This window comes from Lynx canadensis, chromosome B3 (genome assembly GCF_007474595.2).
Source record: "Lynx canadensis isolate LIC74 chromosome B3, mLynCan4.pri.v2, whole genome shotgun sequence".
Taxonomy (NCBI): domain Eukaryota; kingdom Metazoa; phylum Chordata; class Mammalia; order Carnivora; family Felidae; genus Lynx; species Lynx canadensis.
The window spans coordinates 97392392-97415776 of record NC_044308.2 but is presented as its reverse complement, the minus strand read 5'-3'; the positions used below and the strand labels follow the sequence as shown (position 1 = coordinate 97415776).

At 39.9% G+C, this 23385-nt stretch overlaps 1 protein-coding gene and 1 non-coding gene across 2 annotated transcripts in view; both read left to right on the top strand.

Annotated features, from left to right (window-relative positions):
- The window catches only part of POLE2 (DNA polymerase epsilon 2, accessory subunit), a 31727-nt gene extending 14430 nt beyond the window's left edge, over window positions 1–17297 (top strand). The window contains exons 7-19 of the mRNA XM_030319039.1: window positions 368–451; window positions 1060–1116; window positions 1539–1587; window positions 2219–2291; window positions 5934–6106; window positions 6967–7056; window positions 7232–7286; window positions 8310–8369; window positions 8457–8534; window positions 10353–10461; window positions 11507–11683; window positions 13360–13427; window positions 17184–17297. Of these exons, the coding sequence (XP_030174899.1) occupies window positions 368–451; window positions 1060–1116; window positions 1539–1587; window positions 2219–2291; window positions 5934–6106; window positions 6967–7056; window positions 7232–7286; window positions 8310–8369; window positions 8457–8534; window positions 10353–10461; window positions 11507–11683; window positions 13360–13427; window positions 17184–17202 (1092 nt within the window). The 3' untranslated portion in view covers window positions 17203–17297. The remainder of the gene's footprint in view (window positions 1–367; window positions 452–1059; window positions 1117–1538; window positions 1588–2218; window positions 2292–5933; window positions 6107–6966; window positions 7057–7231; window positions 7287–8309; window positions 8370–8456; window positions 8535–10352; window positions 10462–11506; window positions 11684–13359; window positions 13428–17183) is intronic.
- LOC115517505 lies at window positions 14157–14318 on the top strand. The gene has a single exon (XR_003969948.1). It is a non-coding gene; the product is annotated as a U1 spliceosomal RNA (small nuclear RNA).
- Window positions 17298–23385: the final 6088 nt, after the last annotated feature.

Genomic DNA, 23385 nt, shown 5'->3' with positions numbered 1-23385 from the left:
TGAGATGGGAGGTGAATGATGTAAACATGACATAGCTTTAGACTACTATTGACCTTCTGGTGATTCATCAGAAGGAAAACCATCTGCTTCCAGACCATGGTTGACAGAGGGTAACTGAAATTATGAAAAGCAAAACTGGATAAGGCGGAACCTCCTGTAATATGAGATGAGACTTCATTGCTAAGAGCCTGAGTTGGTATTTTAGCTTTTTATAGGATAAATTATATCTGAGTTTTATCTGATTTTCTACTCTAAAGTAGGTGAAAATACTGAAATGCACACTAAAAATTCACTTATTTATAAAAAGAGTAGTTTCTTCAAAGGACAAATTTTCAACCTTTAAGAATTTATTTTGTCTCATTTTAAGCTTAAAACGGTAGAAACCCTATTGGGCAGTACAACCAAAATCGGAGATGTGATTGTTCTTGGAATGATAACCCAGTTAAAAGAGGTAAGTTAAACTTAATAAGCATCAAACTGTTTTCAGCCTTTGGACTGATGAAATGTCAGTTCTGTATAGCATTTCTGCAGAGGGTACAGGGATGTATTCTTCATTGAAGGCTCCTGCCTCAGTTACCAAGTAGCCTTTGCATCTGCATTTGGTTTCCTGAGTAGTCATCAGGGAATGTCTTTGACAGGCCGCCAGTTTGCATAGCCTGAAATTAGTCCTCAGTGACCTCTGCTGGAACTGAGAGTACTGAGTTTCTAACAAGCAAGGCTGCAGACCACATCCTGCTCCCTCAGAGAAGGACACTGTTGGCTCTCTTAGGTGGAGGCACCTGGTGAGGCCCATACGGCCACCACCGAGCATCCCTCTTGCCGTCTCTTGATCTGCAGAGGTCATTCTCCATGTCCCTCTTAGGAGTCTCAGTCTCCATCAAGTGATTAATCTGAGGCTACCAGACTAGCAAATGGAAACACGTGGGCCAGGAATTGCTAGTTTTGAGAAATCCACTGTACTCTACTGTATTCTGTTGTCAAAGTTGTCAGTATTTTAATTATTTTGTCAGAGTATCCATTTTTACATAAATGTGGACATATTTCTTTTAACTTTTTTAGGGAAAATTTTTTCTGGAAGATCCTACGGGAACCGTACAACTGGATATTAGTAAAGCTATATCCTTTATATATTTTTTAAAATTATGTTATATGAGTTGGGGATATTGATTACACATCATTCTTAAGTTAACCTATTTGGTTTCCTATTGTAACTTACGTATGATGATGATGCAGGAATTGAGACATAATTCTAGCCAGAGACAAAAGAAACTGTAATTCTCCCTTATTTGGAGAATCCAAACAAGTCAGTGAGGAAGTTTATACCATGCTAAGAATGATCTATACTGACATTATTACCAAGCTACATCTTAGAATGGGGAAATTTAAACCTAAAAATTTTTAAGCTATGATCTACTCACAGTTTCAGATGTGAAGTCTTTGAATTTATTAGTCAGAAGTCCTTTGAGCCCAGAATTTATGTTGACTTTATCACCACCTCAAGCATAGAAATAGAATTATTTTCCTCAACTGCTGTATACCAGTTCCATAGTGGTTTATACACAGAGTCATGCTTTGTCTTAGCAGAAGGTAAGTCAGTATACCTTTTGCTGTCCTCCTCATCGTTCTACAGTAAAACCATTTCTACATTGGTTAAAATGTATTAACATGGTATCATTTGGGAGAACATTGTTTATAAGAGCATACTTTTGACAACATTAAAAAACTCAGACTGGTGATGGGCCTGGGGTTTCTTTTTGGGGTGATAAAAATATTCTGAAATTAGTGGTGATGGTTATACAACTTGAGAATATACTAAAAACCACTGAATTGTATACCTTAAAGGGTGAAGTGTAAGGATATGTGAATGATGTCTTAATAAAATTGAAAAAAAACCCAAACAAACCAGATTTTACTTAGGGTCATAAAGTGAGACATTTCCTAATCTTTGTACCTCATGTCTCCGTACTCTAACATGTATTGTGAAATTAAAAAGTGAAAAGTTTTACTTCTGAGTCTGTTTCTACTTCATGACTTTTTAAAAATATAGAACTGAGACTACCTTTGGATCTGTAGCTAGGTGGGACTGGCAACCTCTGTAGTTAGTTGACAGAAGATGAGACAGCAACTTAGCATTACTGCTTTGTCTTCCATAACTTTCTTCCTTTCAGACAAGAAGAATTGGACAAATGAAAGTGACTTGTTACTTATCTTTTTTCAGGCTGGTTTGAAGATCAGGTGTTTCATGTCAATGCCTTCGGATTTCCACCCACTGAACCCTCTAGTACTACTAGGTATAAAATGTTTGGCTGAAGCCCTACAAGAATTTCATAATACTGGCAGTAGTGGTTTTAAGAGTGTGTATCATTTGTCGGTTACTCAGGCTTTGTGTCAGAATGCAAAGAGTAGGGGCGCCTGGGTGGCGCAGTCGGTTAAGCGTCCGACTTCAGCCAGGTCACGATCTCGCGGTCCGTGAGTTCGAGCCCCGCGTCAGGCTCTGGGCTGATGGCTCAGAGCCTGCAGCCTGTTTCTGATTCTGTGTCTCCCTCTCTCTCTGCCCCTCCTCCGTTCATGCTCTGTCTCTCTCTGTCCCAAAAATAAATAAACGTTGAAAAAAAAAAATTAAAAAAAAAAAAGAATGCAAAGAGTAATAGAAAGAGTTGGAAGACTGGGTTATATGTGCATCTGAAAACTAGCACGTTGATTCCTGGTTAGTTGTATTCGTATCTCCCTACCTTGGCTTTTATGGGCACGTGTTCCAGTCTTCCTGTCTCGCTTATCTATGGGGTTGATTAGAAGTTCAACTGAGGTAAGAGATAGGAAGACACTTAGAAGAATATAATTTTCATGTTAATATAAAGCCTTATTTTTCTACTAATGATTAAAAGTTACAAGAGGCAGGGGCACCTGGGTGGTTCAGTCAACTAAGTGGCTGACTTCAGCTCAGATTATGATCTCGCAGTTGTGGGTTCGAGCCCCATATTGGGTTCTGCTGACAGCTCAGAGCCTGGAGCCTGCTTCAGATTCTGTGTCTCCCTCTCTCTCTGCCCCTCCCCCACTCATACTCTGTCTCTCTGTCTCTCTCAAAAATAAATAAACATAAAAAAAAAGGTTACAAGAGGCAGATGAAAAAGCTCTTTAATGTAAGCAAAAGCATCATAATGTTAGAGCCATTCCAAAAGGACCTTCTCTGAGAAGAGAGAGTTCCCTGTCACTCAGGGTTTTTGTTTTTTGTTTTTTTTTATTTTTTTTAATGTTTATTTATTTTTCAAGGAGAGCGGGACAGAGTGTGAGCAGGGGAGCGGCAGAGAGAGAGGGAGAGACAGAATCCAAAGTGGGCTCCAGGCTCTTAGCTGTCAGTACAGAACCTGATACGGGGCTCAAACTCACGAGCTGTGAGATCATGGCCTGAGCTGAAGTCGGATGCTTAACTGACTTGAGCCACCCAGGCACCCCTGTCACTCAGGTTTTTGAGCAGAGGCTAAACGATGGTGTAAAAGTTGTAGCTGGTGGCCTGTGGGTTGAATGTAGTCTGAAGAGCTTTCTTTCTTTTTTTCCCCTTTGAGGTATTTCCCTTTGAGGTACCTTTTGTTTCCGTTGTTTAAAAATTAAGAGATTTCTGGGGCGCCTGGGTGGCGCAGTCGGTTAAGCGTCCGACTTCAGCCAGGTCATGATCTCGCGTTCCGTGAGTTCGAGCCCCGCGTCAGGCTCTGGGCTGATGGCTCAGAGCCTGGAGCCTGTTTCTGATTCTGTGTCTCCCTCTCTCTCTGCCCCTCGCCCGTTCATGCTCTGTCTCTCTCTGTCCCAAAAATAAATAAACGTTGAAAAAAAAAAATTAAGAGATTTCTCATAAAAGTCTAGATTTCTGAGTCGTCTTGAACAACAGATCTGGCAACATGGTCCCTGAATTCTCCCCCAACTATCACTCCACTGCAGTGATGGCGCTTTGGGCAGGACATGTCAGTGCACCCTAGCTCATACCTAGGAGGCCTCAGCTGGTTGCTGCTTCCTTATTCAGTGTTCCCTTCCTGAAGCCTGTGAACATTTGAGTTTGCCACCTTTGGGGGAATTAAAGTTGCCTCCTAATCTTGAGATTCTGTCTGTGGTGAAAGTGATTTCAAGAAGTGTAAGAATTAAGATTCTAGTCCTAGTATACCTGTACAAAATCAAGGTATACAGGCCACGTTTGCTGGCTGGAAGTTACTGTCAGGGCAACTTCTCTTCCTGTTGAGGCAACCTAGGGGAAAGTGCCGTTCATGCAAATGAGGACACAAGCCCTCATCAAACCAACTCACTTTTAAGTGAATGCGTTTAGTGCCAGTTTGTGGCTTTTTACAACATGGTAGGTTTTCTTTGGGATATTATTTCGAGCAAAATTTCTGTCGCTTTTGACATTTTATTTCCATACAGGCTTCAAAATTACTACTTTGGAATGAGAGGTATAATCAAGGAAGCTGGCCGTGAGCAGTAACCCTTCGGTTTCAGCCTCATACAGAGCCTGCCAGGCAGTGGAGACGATAGGCGGCAGTGCAGAGTAGTGCACGAAGCTCTGGCCCTGGCTCTCAGACAGGGTCTGAAACTGAGCACTTGCATCTGTTAACTGGGACGGGCCGCAGGCAAATCACTTAACCCTCCTGAACCTTTTTTTCTCTTTTGTAAAATAAAGAAAATAAAATCTCCTAAAATGAGGTTTTTTAAGGATTTAAGATTGTAATCTGAGATATGTTTATATATGTACATAATTTACTTAGGAACCACATCATCCATCCATCCATCCATCCATCCAAGGAGAGAGTTTCTTTTTATGTGTGACTACGCATGTTTATATCCTTTTTTTTTTTGACATTAATAATGGACACATACATTGCTTTGTAACATCCAAATTTTTATAATTCTGCCATGTATGTTAGTCTCTGTAGACCTCCTTAATCCCTTAGAACAAATTTCTAAACATGGAATTGTTCGGTTAAATGGTTAGTACTTATTTTGAGCACTTTTATTAGATATTGTTTAAATCAAATGTGCATTCCTCCTACTTTCAATTACATAGGAAGTTTAATGTTTGCTTTAGTCGGTTTTATTTTATTTTTTTTTAATTTTTTTTTCAACGTTTATTTATTTTTGGGACAGAGAGAGAGAGACAGAGCATGAACGGGGGAGGGGCAGAGAGAGAGGGAGACACAGAATCGGAAACAGGCTCCAGGCTCTGAGCCATCAGCCCAGAGCCTGACGCGGGGCTCGAACTCCCGGACCGCGAGATCGTGACCTGGCTGAAGTCGGACGCTTAACCGACTGCGCCACCCAGGCGCCCCTGCTTTAGTCGGTTTTAAAAGACACAGAAACAGCCTATTAAGTATTTATTCACTGCTTCTGTTTTTCTTATTTTAGGGCATTTAAATAAACTTATTTGCTTTTTAAGTGCTACAAGTAGTACATTTTCATGGCACTATTTACAATGATGAGAAAATAACCTCATTAGGTAGAAAGAAACTAAATTTGTAAAATTATTAGAAAAACATCTCCAACATGGGGCTGGCTCAGTCAGTAGAGCACCTGACTCTTGATCTCGAGGTTGTGGGTTTGAGCTCCATGCTGGGTGTAGAGATCACTTAAAAATAAAATCTTTAGGGGCGCCTGGGTGGCACAGTCGGTTAAGCGTCCGACTTCAGCCAGGTCACGATCTCGCGGTCCGTGAGTTCGAGCCCCGCGTCTGGCTCTGGGCTGATGGCTCGGAGCCTGGAGCCTGTTTCCGATTCTGTGTCTCCCTCTCTCTCTGCCCCTCCCCCGTTCATGCTCTGTCTCTCTCTGTCCCAAAAATAATAAAAAACGTTGAAAAAATAATTAAAAAAAATAAAATCTTTAAGAAAAAGAAAGAAAGAAAAACATCTCCAACAGAATATAGGATAGAAGCTAATAATTATGTCATAATTACCTAGGGCATACTATGGAAATATTAATTTTTTTGGAGGGCCTTCTAATACATCTGTGAAGACTTCTGCAAAACTAAAACAACTAGAAGAAGAGAATAAAGATGCCATGTTTGTGTTTATATCTGACGTTTGGTTAGACCAAGGAGAAGTGTTGGGAAAACTTCACACCATGTTTTCTGGTGGGTGCCGTTCTTTTCTACCCTTTTAAACTCGAACGAGGGTTCATGTCTTAAAACTAAATTGTTACAAATGTATCTTTTTGAGTAGTCTATTTTCCTGTAAATGTTGATTCAGCAGTGAGATATTTTAAATGAGCCCATCTTAAAAAACTTAAATTTTTACATTTGAAAAATAATTGTGCATGCGTATGTGTGTTCATGAGAGCTAAGAATTAGTCCTAAGTATAGCATAAGAATGGATAAGAGCTTGGGTTTGGAGTCTGACAGAACTGGGTTTATTTATTTATTTTTTAAATGTTTTTTTATTTATTTATTTTGAGGTTGGGGAGTAGAGAATCCCAAGCAGGCTCCACTCTGTCAGTGCAGAGCCCAAGTCAGGGCTCTATCTCATGAACCTGGAGATCATAATCTGAGCTGAAACCAAGAATCATATGTTCAACTGATTGAGCCACTCAGAACTGGGTTTAAATTGCAGCCTGATAACGTGGGCAGGTTACTTAATCTCTCTCTCAGTTTATAGGGATGTTGTGAGAATCAAGCTATTACAGGGCCTGGCATATAGTAAGTGTTCAATAAATGGGCAATATTGTTACTATTGTTTAAAAATACTGGTTATTAAAATAAGGTGTTATTAAACTAGTAAGTTTTTGTTATTAAAAACTCATGGTTAGGGGTTCCTGGCTGGCTCAGTCAGTGGAGCATGTGACTCTTGATCTCAGGGTTTTGAGTTCAAGTCCCATGTTGGGCCCAAAGTTTACTTAGGAAACAAAACAAACAAAAGAAAAACCTCATGGTTAAAGGGTTTTTAATCTGATTTCTAGACTAGAAAAGTGATATTCATTTTATTCTCTTATTTTTAGGTTATTCACCAGCACCTCCAACCTGCTTTATTCTGTGTGGTAATTTTTCATCTGCACCATATGGAAAAAATCAAGTTCAAGCTTTGAAAGGTATTGAAGGTCTATTGAATAAATGTTTCTACATTTATATAAATGAAATTGATAAGAAATGATCTATAATATTTTAATTTCATTTAAAAGATGTAGAGTTGTAGCTAAGCAAATATAATTTGACTTTTATGTGCATTAAATGCAAATTAAATTTAATGTCCCTTTAAAATTTTAGATTCCTTAAAAACTTTGGCAGACATAATATGTGAATATCCAAATATCCACCAAAGGTAATGATTTCTATTGCTATATTTTTAAAAGTTTTTTAAAAAACAAACAAAAAATGAATTCTAAATTTTATATCCATGATTATTACGAAATGAATGGAACAAAAGTTTGAGAAGATTAGTATGCGAAGAAAAAATTATCCTCATATCATGATAATGTATGTTATACTGTACTAGAGATTTATAGTGAAAAATATTGAAAAGGAAAGAGTGATACTTTCAACTATATTTTTAAGTTCTTGGTGACAGTACTTTGTCTAGAGCTGTACTCTTCAATATGATGGTCACTAGCCACATGTGTCTCTTTAAATTTAAATTATTTAGAGGTTCCTGGGTGGCTCAGTCAGTTAAGTGTCCAGACTCTTGATTTCGGCTCAGGTCATGATCTCACCACTGCGAGATTGAGCCCTGTGGCTCTGCGCTGGGGTGGAGCCTGCTTAAGTTTCTCTTTCCCTCTACCCCTCCCCCACTTTCTCTCTAGCACTTTCTCTCTAGCACTCTCTCACTCTGTCTCTCAAAAAAAATTAAAGTGAAATTCTTTAAAGTTAAATATAATTAAAAATTCACTCATACTCGCCACAGTTCAAGCACTCAATAACTAGACAGTGCACATAGAGACATTTCCATCACTGCAGAAAGGTCTGCTGGACAGTGGTAGTCTGGAGACTTAGTTCATTTATTAAAATGCATGAAATTTAGGGGCGCCTGGGTGGCGCAGTCGGTTAAGCGTCCGACTTCAGCCAGGTCACGATCTCGCGGTCCGTGAGTTCGAGCCCCGCGTCGGGCTCTGGGCTGATGGCTCGGAGCCTGGAGCCTGTTTCCGATTCTGTGTCTCCCTCTCTCTCTGCCCCTCCCCCGTTCATGCTCTGTCTCTCTCTGTCCCAAAAAAAAAAAAAAAAAAAATGCATGAAATTTAAAAAATATTAAAAATTATTATTTAATTCAAGGCAGTAACTCGACTTTAGACTACTGGATAGTGTTGCAATAATTTTTTTTTTTAATGAATTATATTGAATTTTGCTATAGTAGTCGTTTTGTGTTTGTTCCTGGTCCAGAGGATCCTGGATTTGGTTCCATCTTACCAAGGTAAGTTGTGTTTAGATTTTTCTAACAGCTAAAAATATTTTGTCAAATTTAAAAATCTATCCTACACCACATAAATTGTTTCTATAGGCCACCACTTGCTGAAAGCATCACTGATGAATTCAGACAAAGAGTACCATTTTCAATTTTTACTACCAATCCTTGCAGGTAAATATTACCATTTTGTGTTATGCTTGTTTTCATTTCATTTCAAAACTAACTTGCTTCTTAAACTTTGTCTCCGAACTTTGACTACTATGAGGTAAATATAAAGAGAAAATTTCTCTTTATTTTAGGTTTCTCAAAACTTTAGAAATATTTTATCACTGGGCACCTGGGTGGCTCAGTCAGTTGAGCTTCTGACTTCGGCTTAGGTCATGATCTCACGGTTTGTGGGTTCGAGCCCCACATCGGGCTCTCTGCTGTCAGGGACGAGCCTGCTCGGGATTCTCTCTCCTTTTCTCTCTCTGCCCCTCCCTGACTCATGCTTTTCTCTCTCAAAATAAATAAATAAACTTAAAAAAATAAAATTAAAAATATTTTATCACTATTGAATTCACTGATAATGAATTTAGAAGCTGAAAAACAGATGGAGATTTAAAAATCGATATTCTCATTACACATCCTTTAAGAAAAGCTACAATGGAAGAGGGAAACAGATTATGTGTTACTGCACATGCCACTTACTATAGTCAGAGGTTACAGTCCTTGGTTCTCTCTTTTCTGCCTGCATTCACTCCTTTGGTGACCTTAGCTACTCCCAAAGCTCTCAGTGCCATCTGTGTATTGACAACTCCCACATTTACATCTTCAGCTCAAACCTTTCTTCCAGACTCCAGACTTATGCATCCAGATGCCTGCTCATCATCCCCCGTATGTGTCTAGTAGACAACCTCACACTGAGCTTCTCATCTACTTCCCACCTATCAGCTCCCAACCTGTTCTGTACTCTTCCTCATCAGAGTTCATGGCACCTTAGTCCTTCCAGTCACTCGGGCCAAAACTTTTTGGGTTTCTCTCACATGTAGTGTTTCAGGCAGTCCTTCAAAAATGTGAAGGAAGACCAAAATATATGCAGAATCTGGCCACCTGTCACCGCCTCTGTGACCCTCTACCATCTGCTCTAGCCTGGATTACTGTAATAGCCTCCTCGTTGGTCTCGAGTGTCTACCCCTGCCCCTCGGTAGTCTGTTCTTAGTGCTGTGTTAAGAGTGATCCTCTGACACATAAGCATGTCACCTCCGCCTTACTGATCCTGAAATTTGGGCGCTCCTTGTGCCATTCAGTAACAGCCATATCCTTGCCGTGGTAGTCAGGGCCCAGCATGATCTGGCCTCCTATTCCTGCTCCTCTCTTCCTCATTTATTCCAGTCACCACAGCCTCCTTTCTGTTCCTCAGACATGCCAGCCATGCTCTGTCTCGGGGCCTCTGCTGTAGCCGCTCCCTCTGCCTGTCCTGTGTTCCTCCTTTGCCTGCAGTGTTCTTCCTCTGCATATCTGCTTGACTCTCTCACCTCCTTCATGTCTGTGCTCAAATCAGACTCCGTTATCAGCCCTACCTATTTTCATCATCCTGTTTAATCCTCCAGCCATCTAGCCCTTCTTACCTCACAAATGATCCCTGATAGCCTGTTTTTCTTTTTCCCATACACTTAGTCATCTCCCAACATCCCATATAATTATCATGTTTATTGATATTTTTTCTGACTGCCCTCCCTCCATTAGAATATAAACTGCATCAGGGCTGGGATCTTTTTGTTTTGTTCACTCATCCCTACGATAGTGCTGGACACATACGGAGAGCTCAGTAAATTACTGTCGAATGAATGGAAGGATAGAGTCCAGCTGAATTTTTGCTGTGGTAAACGATGGGTAGTGGGAATAGCTTTGTATCATAAAACATTTTGCCTTTTAAACTATCTCCTTTATTTATTTTTTTTTTTTTTTTGCTGAGGAAGTCAAATTCAACTACTGCTTTCATTTCAGAATTCAGTACTGTACACAAGAAATTATTGTCTTCCGTGAGGACTTAGTGAATAAAATGTGCAGAAACTGTGTCCGCTTCCCTAGTAGCAATTTGGATATTCCTAATCATGTAAGTTAAGAGTCTTCTTTATTAAGCTATCATAAGTGTTGCATTATATAAAATACTGTTAAGTCACTTAATAATTTGACCTTTTATGTTTATGGTTCAAAGTACTTTTGCCAGTAAGTTAATTTTTGTTACTAAGTCAGTGTTTCTCAACTTTCTCACTGAAGTATCCCCTAATGGGCAGAGGGAAGCCCAGAATGAACCAGAAATTTCTTTGAGTCTTCCCATTTTGCCTTAAAACTCATAAATCTTACGTTGTACTTCAAAATACATATGTATTTATTTTAAAAAGTATTTACCTCGGGGCACCTGGGTGTCTCAGTTGGTTAAGCGTCTGACTTCGGCTCAGGCCATGATCTCACGGTTCATGAGTTCAAGCCCCACGTCGGGCTCTGTGCTGACAGCTTGGAGCCTGGAGCCTGTGTCTCCTCTCTCTGACCCTGCCCCACTCCTTCTCTGTCTCTTAAAAATAAAATAAACATTAAAAAAAATTTTTTTTTAATGTTTACCTCATCACGTTCATTATTTTATATGATCTGTCCACATCGGGAGGGTATGTAATGTTGATCTTGTAGCTTCAGGGTTCCCTGAAGTGGTACATGGATCCCCATATACCATTTTGGGAAATGTGGAGGTACATCTTACAGAGCATTTTTAGTATTTATTTTATAATATTTAAAGTTTATGTGGGCTACGTATTTATTCTTGGCATTACTCAAGCTGTGGAATTATTTTTAGATGAACATAATTAATAATTGAGTTTATTATACAGTTAAAAGTACAACTGTTCCAGTGTGACTACTTTGGGGGAGTAGCTTTTATGATTAGTGGTGTTAAATGAAAACTTACAGATTTTTTTCCTAAAATACAGGATAGCTAATTTCATTTCATATCAGTGTTTCTCAAAGTTCTGTGATTTAAACTTCTTCTAATTGTTTCTCAAATTTTCTAAGTCCTTCTGGTAATTGATATTTAATGTAAAGTTATTTGTTAGCAATTTTAACTTTTACAAATGAGCTGAAGTTTGTTTTATATCATTGTTTTGTAGTTTGTAAAGACGATCTTATCCCAAGGACACCTGACCCCTCTCCCCCTCTATGTCTGCCCAGTGTACTGGGCATATGACTATGCTCTGAGAGTGTACCCTGTGCCTGATCTCCTGGTCATTGCAGACAAATACGATCCTTTCACTGTGACCAATACAGAGTGCCTCTGTATGAACCCGGTAAGAACGTCATCGACCTTATATGGGCATAGTTCGTCAAGACTGGAGTGTCATTTCTTTAAATTAAAAAATTTAGTAAAATCACTGTTAGGAGTAAAAATATGCTATTAAGGAAACATTGAATTAATGTGGTACACACAGAAAGTTCTTCAACTTTCAGGATAGCATGTGACTGTAAAGTAATGTAACTTAAAAAAAAGAATACACCAAAGCTTATACATCCAAATGAGTATTTTTCCCCTTCAAGGTAACTTACCTTAGGATTCCTTTCTGGGAATTGCTTTCAGAGCCTGTATCTCATTCTCTTTAAATATTTTAATGTCCTTTGTGGATGATTTTGACTTTTGGAAATTTGTGCAAGTCCCAGAAACCTAAGCTGGATGAATGTGGGAATTCTTACTCGGACACAATTTCTACAGAAGTAGAATTGCCTTTTCATATTTGGGGAATTACTGCATAAACATTGTTGATGTGATACAAACTATCTTCAGTAGTGATTTTTACTTTGTATTCTTCATTGATTCTTATGAATGTTAGACCTATTTTAATACTTTTTTGTTTTGTCTAGGCCATTTCTAGAAACATCATGACTTACTATTGGTTACTCATTTATACAACAATCAACAGTTTGGTTTCACTGTTTGAAATTTGTGGCCTGATTTTTTTAGAACCTTTATTCACTCTTCCAATATTCTTTCACAATGAGGCTATTTCTTATTTAAATTTTACTCTTTGGGTGTTCTCATAGTTAATGCTTTATTTGATAACACCTTATTTCTGAATTTTTCCACTTTCTCATCCGGTAGGCCAGTAAACAGCCTTCTCTACACCATCATTCTGTCCTTTTTTACCTTATTTATACCTTTTGGGCAAGCCCCAAACTTGCCTTTGACATTGCTCCATCCCTTCTTGACACTTCCACTAACGAATGCCTGCAACGGGCCAGACACTGAGTTGGTGGCAGGCACACGGAGACTGAAACAAAAAGACCATCTCTGCCCTAGAGTTTAGTAGTGGACGCATTGTGGGATTACTGCTCAGTTGCTTTGGGGGCACCTGAGAGGGGCATCAACCTAGATTTTTCACTGGAGGGAGACAGGGGCAGGAAAACTTTCTTCAACATGATGTTTACGTGTCTTATAGGTGTATATAGCATTGCACAGTACAGCATTTCTTAGGCTAGGTAGAGCCACCCTAAGCATTTCCAGATACATGTTAGTAGAAGACAGTCTAGCCAACTTGAAAGACTTTTGCTTCAGGTGGAGCCATTTTTTTTTTTTTTTTTCAACGTTTATTTATTTTTGGGACAGAGAGAGACAGAGCATGAACGGGGGAGGGGCAGAGAGAGAGGGAGACACAGCATCGGAAACAGGCTCCAGGCTCTGAGCCATCAGCCCAGAGCCCATCGCGGGGCTTGAACTCACAGACCGCGAGATCGTGACCTGGCTGAAGTCGGACGCTTAACCGACTGCGCCACCCAGGCGCCCCAAGGTGGAGCCATTTTATAGTAATATCTTCTCTCAGCAAAGATGGTGGGGGGGACATCTGCCTCATTACTTTATAGTCACATCTTACAACTTTCTTTTTAAGTCATGAGCAAGGAGTTTGATTTTAAAAGTAGGAATTCTTTTTAGGACAGTTGAGTGTTCACTTACAGGCATTTTTTTCTCCCAAAGGGATCTTTTCCAAGAAGTGGATTTTCATTCAAAGTTTTTTATCCATCCAGTAAGATAGTAGAAGACAGGTAAGTGTACCCCCAGAAACAGCAAGAAGGAGGTGTCTTTTAGTAGTGTATTGCTGAAAATCACAAGTCCTGTAGGTGTGCTGAGGTTTTTAAAAATATCTGTAATTGTCTTTTGGAATGTTCTAGGCTGAATTTCTGGTCATGCTGTGGGACATAGAATTGTATGTACTTGATGGCACATTTGCGATAAAACAGATTAAGAACTGTTTTCTGAGGAATATCTCAGAACAGCTCTGGAGCTGGGTTAGTTCTTTTATAGGCTGACTTCTGATGACATCATTATTCAGAGAGGTCAGCCCTGTCCTCCACATGGTTGATTCTCAAAACCTAGGTTATCTGCCTTAAATTGGCAGCAAACAAGTGTGTGTGGGGGGGGCGGGGGGGGGCGGGGACTGGATGTGTGTGTGGTGATGGTGAGGGGTTGGGGTTGGGAGGCTGTCTTGGGAAAAAAGAATAATGACCTGGGAGGGCAGTGGTTTTCAAAGGGTGATCTATAGACCACTCTCATCCAAATCTTCTGGGATCCTTGTTAAAAATGTTATGTTTCTGAGGTGCGGAGCATAGGTGGCCCAGTTGGTTTAAGTGACCAATTCTTGATTTCAGCTCAGGTCATGATCTGAGGGTTCGGGGGTTTGAGCCCTGCATTGGGCTCTGTGCTGACATCGCAGAGCCTGATTGGGATTCTCTGTCTCCCAAAATAAATTAACACTTAAAAACAAAACAAAAAAGTTTCTTACCCTGGCCCAGGAGATACCATGGTCATGAAAGTGGTTTTCCCAGGGCAAGGCTTATCCATTGCACTCCAGGTGTGGCAACCCCTGCAATGTCCCTGAATGTGGGAAGGCCGGCTGCATAATTTGTGGCAGTGGGGAACTGCTTTTGTGTTCCCTGCTGGAGGCGGGAACTTAATCCAGGATTAAGCTGGAACTTAATCCTGTTAAGTTCCAGGATTCTGCTCCAGACCTATCAAATGTCTCTAGTTTAGGGCCCAAGAATATGCATTATTGACCCTATTTCTCTTGGATTCGGGCATCCTAACATGCGATTTCTCAGTTAATCATATTTTGAAAATGCTCCCACATTCAGATAAGACCAAGTGAGCAAGTAACTGCCTTCTGGGTTCTTGTCAGAGAATATAATCTTGAACACACAGCCCAGTTGTCTTTCATTTTTGGGGGCAATTAACATATTTACTCAAATAAAAACAAACATGAGTACATTATAAAAATTTCAATGTTTAAAAGTATAAAATTGGAAAGGAAAAATACATATGCTTCCTAACCCTGAAACCGTGATTAACAGTTTCTTACATATTTCTTGAAAAAAAAAATGCATTGTTCTTGCTGCTCAATAACTCATGGAGGATTTAAGTCCATTCACTTTGAGATACTGTAAATTTTATTCTCGGATTCACTCACTTGACACATATTTGACTCTTACGGCATTCCAGACACTGCTTAATTTGTGGAATGAATACAGCCAGACAGATACTCATTAAGGTCGCAGATATTCTAGTCTATTCTATAAGCCCAACAAATGTTTGACTCTACCTAACCCACACTGAATCCTAAACTGCGCACCCCCGACATGATTTGGAATGCCCTTAGGTAAGAGGAAGCACCTGTCTCCAGTCTCATGGCTCCCTACTGTCACACCTGGATGCCCCTGAGGGCATCTGATTTTGTGATCCCAGGATTAAGTCACCTCTGAGGGGTGTCTGCCAGGGGCATATTTTGTCCACCTTCAGGATGACTTTTACTGAACTGCGATTTGATATGAAACTTACTCTGCTGTGAAAACCAGTACCGGGAACTTTCAGTAGGTCTCAGGACAAGAGAATTCTGTGTCTGTCCCAAGCAACTGTTTATCTTAGGGGAGACTGTGAATCTTCTGAGAAGCTCCCTTTGCTTTAGCTGCTAGGAAGTACAACCAGATGTGTAGCCCACTTTAATAGCAGCAGAGGAATTACTAGCATAAATTTTGGGTGCAGCTCTGGCTTCATCTTCTCTCCCATGTATTTTGCCCTTGAATTTCCTCATTTACTTTTATCTTTTTATGACATCTCTGCAAGCCATTTTATACTCTTTTCTTAAAAAATGAGTCAGGATACAAGTAAGTAAATCACAACAGGAAATGAACTGATGTATTAATTATGATGGCAAAGACTTCAGCTGTTTCTGGTAACGTTGCCCGATTGACATGCAGAATTGTTTGCGTTCTAAGCACTTTTTGCAGAACTCTTTGACAGTTCCTGACATTATTGTGTTAGAAGTCATGTGTGTACCCGTCTTCCTTAAAAGCTTCTAGCATAGCCTTTGACTTGCAGTTGATGCTCACTGTTGGTTGAGTTGAAATAGTTGGCTCCTTTATCTTCTATGGACTCAGCTGCTGAAAAGTTTTGACATGATTTCCAAACTATAATTTAGTAGTAATAATTGAAGGAATCTTTTCAGTGCTGGCTCAAACAGGTTGATGTACATTTATTTTCAAGAGAACAGAACACAATTTGAAGATACGGTGGAATAATTTGGTCTTCCTGCTATTTTTAGTTTCTCCTTAGAAGAAATCGTTTAGTAGATTATTTGTGAAATCATACTGTAGACTTAATCACAGAAACTGTAGTCAAAGTAGATAAGGTTAACCCTGTTTCCATATGTACTCTCAAATACAGTTGTTTATTTTAAAACACAGTATTGGTGATGTAGTGGAGAAATAAATACCCATTTTCACACATAGTTGGCTAGAATAAAAAGTGGTAAAAACTTTTATGGAAGGGAATTTGACAGGATTTCTTAACACCTAGACTATATATACCAGCGATTCCATTTTTAGGAATTTATCCTCCAGGTATACTTAGGTTTATGTTTAAAAGTAGATACTGGTGGGGTGCCTGGGTGGCTCAGTCAGTTAAGCGTCCGACTTTAGCTCAGGTCATGATCTCACCGTTCGTGAGTTCGAGCTTCACATCAGGCTCTGAGCCTGGAGGCTGCTTCAGATTCTGTGTCTCCCTCTCTCTCCTCCCCTCCCCTGCTCATGCTGTCTCTCTCTCTCAAAAATAAACATTAAGGGGCGCCTGGGTGGCTCAGTCAGTTGGGCATCCGACTTCGGCTCAGGTCATGATCTTGCGGTCCGTGAGTTCGAGCCCCGCATCGGGCTCTGGGCTGACGGCTCAGAGCCTGGAGCCTGTTTCGGATTCTGTGTCTCCCTCTCTCTCTGACCCTCCCCTGCTCATGCTCTGTCTCTCTCTGTCTCAAAAATAAATAAATGTTTTAAAAAAAATTAAAAAAATAAAAATTAAAAAAATAAAAGTAGGTACTAGCACTTTACTGTAGGTTTTGTAATAGCAAAACAAACAGTGTAAACGTGTATCCATTTAAATGTGCGCGCTTCTTCAGAACTTTCTGAATTTAAATTCCAAAGCCTTAAAGGAAGGGATTAGGTTAAAAATTATAAATATACTTGTTACTAATTGAAAAAAGGTGTAGAATAGTGCTTATTGTTTTCTACCACTTAAGTGTTTTTAAAGCATATACCCCCACAATACATGCTTACATATAATTACATTATCTTTATAAGGACAAATAATTGCTTCTGGGAGCAGAGACGGAGTGTGAGACTGATTTTTCACTGTGTCCCCTTCTAAATTTGGAACAATGTGCATGTAATGACCTATTTTTAAAATGAACTACAATTAAATATTAAGAAATGTATAATAAATTAGGTTTCCAAACTAATTTTATGAATTTCTATTTTCAGCAAACTTCAAGGTTTCTGAGATTCTAAGACCATCTGAAGACAGAAAATTCATCAGTTTCTGCTTAATTTTGTATCTATGTAATTTTGATAAGTTACAATAAAATTATGATAAACTTAGAATGTTCTTAAATTTGTATTTTATGGAATTTTGTTATTAAGTTATAATAAACATGGTACACTTTACAAGGTTTTATAGCAAAAATATTTTCTGCATAGTCTTAAGAAACATGTGAAAGTATGTATGAAGATATAATCTGATTATACATTTATGGTTAAAAACTGAAGTTTTGGGGCACCTGGGTGGCCCAGGTGGTTGAGCGTCTGACTTCAGCTCAGGTCATGATCTCGCAGTTCCTGAGTTCAGGCCCCGCTTTGGGCTCTGTGCTGAAAGCTTGGAGCCTGCTTCAGATTCTGTGTCTCCCTCTCTCTCTCGAAAATAAACATTAAAAAAAAATTTTTAAGGTTTAATTATTTATTGTCTAGCCATATACCAATATTCATTTTAAGAAAAGTACAAATATTTAAAATTTTTATGGGGTGCCTGGGTGGCTCAGTCGGTTGAGCGTCCGACTTCAGCTCAGGTCACGATCTCGCGGTCTGTGAGTTCGAGCCCCGCGTCAGGTTCTGGGCTGATGGCTCAGAGCCTGGAGCCTGCTTCCATTCTGTGTCTCCCCCTCTCTCTGCCCCTCCCCTGTTCATGCTCTGTCTCTCTCTGTCTCAAAAATAAATAAAACGTTAAAAAAAAAAAAAAACTAAAAATTTTCTGAACCCTTGTTTTAGTCTAACTTAGGTTTTTATCACCATAAGAGTCCTAATGGTATATTCAGCAATTTTCAAACTGTTTAAATTTCAAGTCACAGAATTTATTCTAATAGTGAAAACCTTTGTGTCAGGATATTACTATGATAATTTCATAATTATCTTCTGGCACTGGAAATTTAAAAACACATAGTCCCCCTAGATTTTACATTTAGAAGACACAGTGTTTATTTTAATACCATCCCCTCACTTACCTTTTAGTTTATGGCATTGCAATAACAGCCTAGAAATGAATCTGAATGACAGGAAGTTGTTAGAGGTACAAAGAATTTCTCAAATGTGAGAGTATCTTGATATTACAAAGAGCCTGGAATGGAAGACATTTCTTTGAAAGAAAATTAGCTTTTGGGAGAATAGAGACTGATAAAAAATAAAAATGACATACTGAAAGGAAAATTCCTCAAGGAAATTTAATCTGAACGTAGTGATAAGTGAATTAGTAGTTAAGAGTGAAGTGGCAACTTAAGAAGTGGTTTGAAGATGGAAAATTTGGGGAGAGCATTAGTAGAGGCCTGATGTTAGAAGAGCAAGATTTAGCTTTAATTTCAAGAATAACCTAGAGAGGGGTGCCTAGGTGGCTCAGTCAGTTAACTGTCCAACTTCGGCTCAGGTCATGATCTCATGGCCCTTGAGTTCCAGCCCGGCATCGGGCTCCTTGCTCTCAGCACAGAGCTCTCTTCAGATCCCCTGTCTCCCTCTCTGCCCCTCCCCTGCCCACACTCTATTTCTCAAAAAATAAACATTAAAAAAAAAAAAAAGAATAACCTAGAAAAAGTTAAAGAAGAAATCAAGGCATAAGGTCAAAAGCTATATATATATTGCTTGGAAAATGTACAATCTGGGCCTTAAAAGTGGTAGCAAAATAAACACTGTAAGGTTGTTGGTCCAGTTATGAGAACGAGAGCTACCTATGAAAGACGATGGGTCGAAAGTTATAAATGGAAATTGATACGTGTTCCCTCATTCATTAACTCCTTCATTTAACAAATAATTGTTTCAATAAAATGAACTTTTTGAGATCTTTTTACATTTAATGGCTAGAAAGACAGGGTGCATTTAGGAGTTAGCAAGGTGAAGTGAAATGAAGCAGGGTAGTTAACTATGAGCAGAGAAGTTGCCAAAACCAGGCAACAAGAATAAGATAGTAACTAGAACCAGGTGGGAATCAGTGTTGTCCAGAAACGTAAAGCAGAAGTCTGAAAGATGGAGCAGTAGAGGAGGAGCACTCAAAGGGCATCCTGGGCTGCTTTGGGGAAAATCAGAGGGGTGTTGTGCTCCCCGACTTGGTGCTTACTCAGCTGGAGCGTGGCCCACCTCACTGCAGAAATCTGGGTATGAGGCCCTGTCACAGGAAGGTGTGCCTTCGAGCAGGGGCCAGGTAGTTCACAAGACGGGAGTGGGTAAGATTTCTCTTCTATGAGAAAAGCGAACACTTGGTCTCGAGTGGGGAATCCACAGGAAGTGCAGACTGGAGCGCACAGGCCCACCTAAGGACGGCACCTGCTGTTGTTCTGCCATCAGCCAGTCATGGCCACACGGGAAGCCTAGCCCAGTCTGCCATTTTGGAGAAATCCGTACTGTCAGGAAAAGCATCCCGAGTGTTCAAGCACTGGTGACTAATTGAAATCACCAAAGTTTGCACCAAAGACGACATGATTACAGACTGGATTATGCCCGTGAATTGCTTTCTCTGCCTTACAAGCACAGAAATTGTAATCTTGTGTTCTATAAAATACACCTATTAGGTAAAATGAGTTGGGTCCCAATCATTCAATCACTAAAATCTATTGTGGAATCTGCTGTGTTTTCATAGAGTGAGGGGGCCACAGGCAGGGTAAAATTAAAATGGAATGTTTCAGTTCTGACCCTGTGCACATTTGTGTGTTTTCCATGGAGCGTAGGCCCCCTCCTACCATATTCAACCAGTAAAGCTCCGTTTTTATTGTTCTTATACTTTGGGCTTTATTTTTAGACAAGCCTGAATAAAAAAGGTGGTCGGGCTTGGAAAGGGGTAGGAAACTGCCACTGTAATTCTTTAATACATTGTTAAATGTTTACCATGCTAGACACTAAGCTAAGTGCTTACTGTGCTATTTAGGCTCCGTTAGGTCACCATTACCTTTAATTTGTAAGTGAACAGACAGGAACAGGGAGATTAAATAAGTTGCCAAGGTCACACAGCTGGTAAAGGTCAGAGACAAGCTCACTCCATCCTGTATTGTTTCCCTTCTACTCCCTTACTAAACAGTAATTTTTACTCCACACTTCAGAAGTTATACAGGATCATCTATCTAGAGCTGTGTTTTAAATTGAAGGTTGAGCTCATCAGTGGGTTAAAATAAATAGGTCACAGCAGAATAGAAAATTCTAAGGTGTTAAGTATTGTTGCATGATACTATTGCTTCAATCATGTGCCAGTCAGGAGTTGGCATGTTGTCAGAGCTGTCTCACTTGCTTTAGTGGATATCAGGCCAACACCCCACTCCTCCCAAAAGGACAATCATTAGCCTGATTTCTAGCAGGAAGATTTATCTTGCCAAGCTTTGCCTATTGTACAACGGGATCATATGATATATATTATTTTGCATCTGGTTTCTTTCACACGACCTTGTTAATAACATTTATCCACATTATTCATTCATGTCCATTGTGTGGATATACACATTTTATTTGTCCATTCTAGTATTGATGAGAATTTGGGTAGTTTCTACTGTTTGTCTATTACGAATATTGCTATTATAAATATGCACATTCTAGTGTATGTCTTTTGATAGAGATATGTTTCTGTTGCATATATACATGGAAGTAGAACTTCCTAGTCATGGGACATTACAGTCAACAGAAATTTTCCAAAGTGATTAATCCAAAAGATACTTCCAGCATACTAGAGTGTCAGTTGCTTCACATCCTTGGAGCACAATGATTTTGTTTTGTTCCAGTGCCTAAGCCATCTAAGCAGTAGGTGCAGCAACTGTGCAATAAATATCTGTTCAAAGAATGAATCTGAACTTACATGGCATTTAAAGCTGTGGCCTTGATTAAGATCATCTGTGAAGAGGGACACTTGGATGGCTGTCAGTTAAGTGACCAACTCCTGGTTTCAGTTCAGGTCATGATCTCACAGTTCACGAGTTTGAGCCCTGCATCGGGATCCACGCTGACAGTGCAGAGCCTGATTGGGATTCTCTTTCTGCCGCTCTCTGGCCCTCTTCCTCTCAAAAAAAAAAAAAAAAAAAAAAAAAAAAAAAATCATCTGGAAAGAAATACAATTTTTTTTTTAATGTTTATTTATTTTTGAGGGGGGGACGGGGAGATCATGAGCCAGGGAGAGGCAGAGAGAATCCCAAGCAGGCTCCATGCTGTCAGTGCAGAGCCTGACACGGAGATCGATCTCATGAACTGGGAGATGATGACCTGAGCCGAGACCAAGGGTCTGACACTTAACTGACTGAGCCATCCAGGCGTCCCCTAAAAATTCAATTAGATAACAGGGCTGATGAACAAACTTTGGGTGACTCCTACAGTTAGAAACCGGGCAGGAGAGAACAAGCAGAGGAGGAAAATGGGAGAGCATGAAGTTCTTCAAGAGTAAAGTAGGTTTCAAGGAGGGGGCAGTCAACTGTTTTTGAATGCTGCCAAGAGATTGTAAGATGGGGGCAGAGGCTGGGAAAGGAGTTAGATTTTTGGCTATTTAAACCTGAGGGACTTAAACATTAAATCATTCACATTGAGACCTAATATAGATAACCGGATATAGGAGTCCGGTGTTTAGAACCTGATATATAAGCCTGGTATTTGTGAGTGTAAATGTATTTGTGAAGGAGAGAATGTAAATGGATAAGAGACTGGGTTCCAGCCCAGAGGCATTTCTACTGCAAAGCAGAACAGAGGCAAACATTTACAAAACATGATACAGAGTCAAGTGTCTCATGAGGTAGGAGAGAGACTTGTAAAGTGTGTTGCCACTGAGGTAATGCCAACATTAACTGTTAAATGCTGAGGACAGTTTCAACAAAATGAGAACAGAAACTAACAATCACTGGATTTAATAACTACCAATTAATAACTACCTTAGTAAATATTCTTCTAAAACATCACTGTGAATGACTGCACAGAATCCCATTGTATGGCAGTAGCTAAATCTGCTCACCCAGTCTCATTGTTGGAATTCTTAGATTCTTCCCAAACCTCGACAATTATGGGTAATGTTGCCTTGACCACACTCTTAGATTTGAAATTGCTAAATGAAAAGAGTATGTATCTTCTCAAGGCTTTTGATATAGCTACCAAACTACTCTCTAGAAAGGTTTTATTAAATTCTATACCACCCCAAGGAAACACAGTAATTGCAAAAACTGCCTTTGCCATTTTGATCAGTGATATATGGGATCTTACAGTTGCATTTTTTGTTATTAAGGTCCTGGGGCACCTGGCTGGCTCAGCTGGAGGAGCAGGTGACTCTGATCTTGGGGTTGTGAGTTCCAGCCCCACCCTGGGTGTGTAGAGATTACAATCAATCAATCAATCAACTTAAACTGTCCTGCATGTTTATTGCTCATTGGTCATATACGAATAGCCTGCACATATCTCTTGCCCCAAATGTGAGTTGTTTATAGGGCAAACTGGTGACATATCCAGAAATCTGAAATGTTGGTGTAAAGTAAAAAAAAAAAAAAAAAAAATGTAGATAAGCTTAAGGGTACCTGGGTGGCTCAGTCTGTTATAGTGGGACTCCTGGTTTTGGCTCAGATCATGATCTCAGGGTTGGTGGGTTCCAGCCCCCCAGTGGGGTCCACGCTGACAGCACAGAGCCTGCTTGGGATTCTCTCCCTCCCCTTCTGCACTTCCCCACTTGCTCTATCTCTCAAAATAAATAAATAAACTTAAAAAAATGTAGATAAGCTTAAACTGAATTACAGCTTGCCAGTATACTAGCTAAGTGACCTTGGTCAGGTAACTTCTCAGGTCCCATAGTCTTTGTGAAATGGTGATCAGGTCTACCTTGAAGTGTTGTGAACAATAACTTACATAAATACTGGAAATTACAACAATTATTATGACAGTTATTCTGCATAAGCAATTGCACCATGGCACAGGAATCTAAAAATGCAGTATGTAGAGTAATTGATTGATTTGAAGAAACTAAGAGGCTATTTGCGGCATTTCCACCATCTCACTCCAATTTCTCCCCCTCCTCCCGGGTGCTGGTAGTGTCACTATGGCAACGACCACGCGCTGCCGCCGCCGTAGGCTCCGTTCTCTGGCGGTTACCGAACTCCGCCACCACCCCACTCTCCGCAGACCAGCGACTGCACCGCGCGTCCCGACCACCTGGTTTCGGGTAAATCTCCCCTGGCTCGAAGGCCAGGAGCCACGGGGCAGG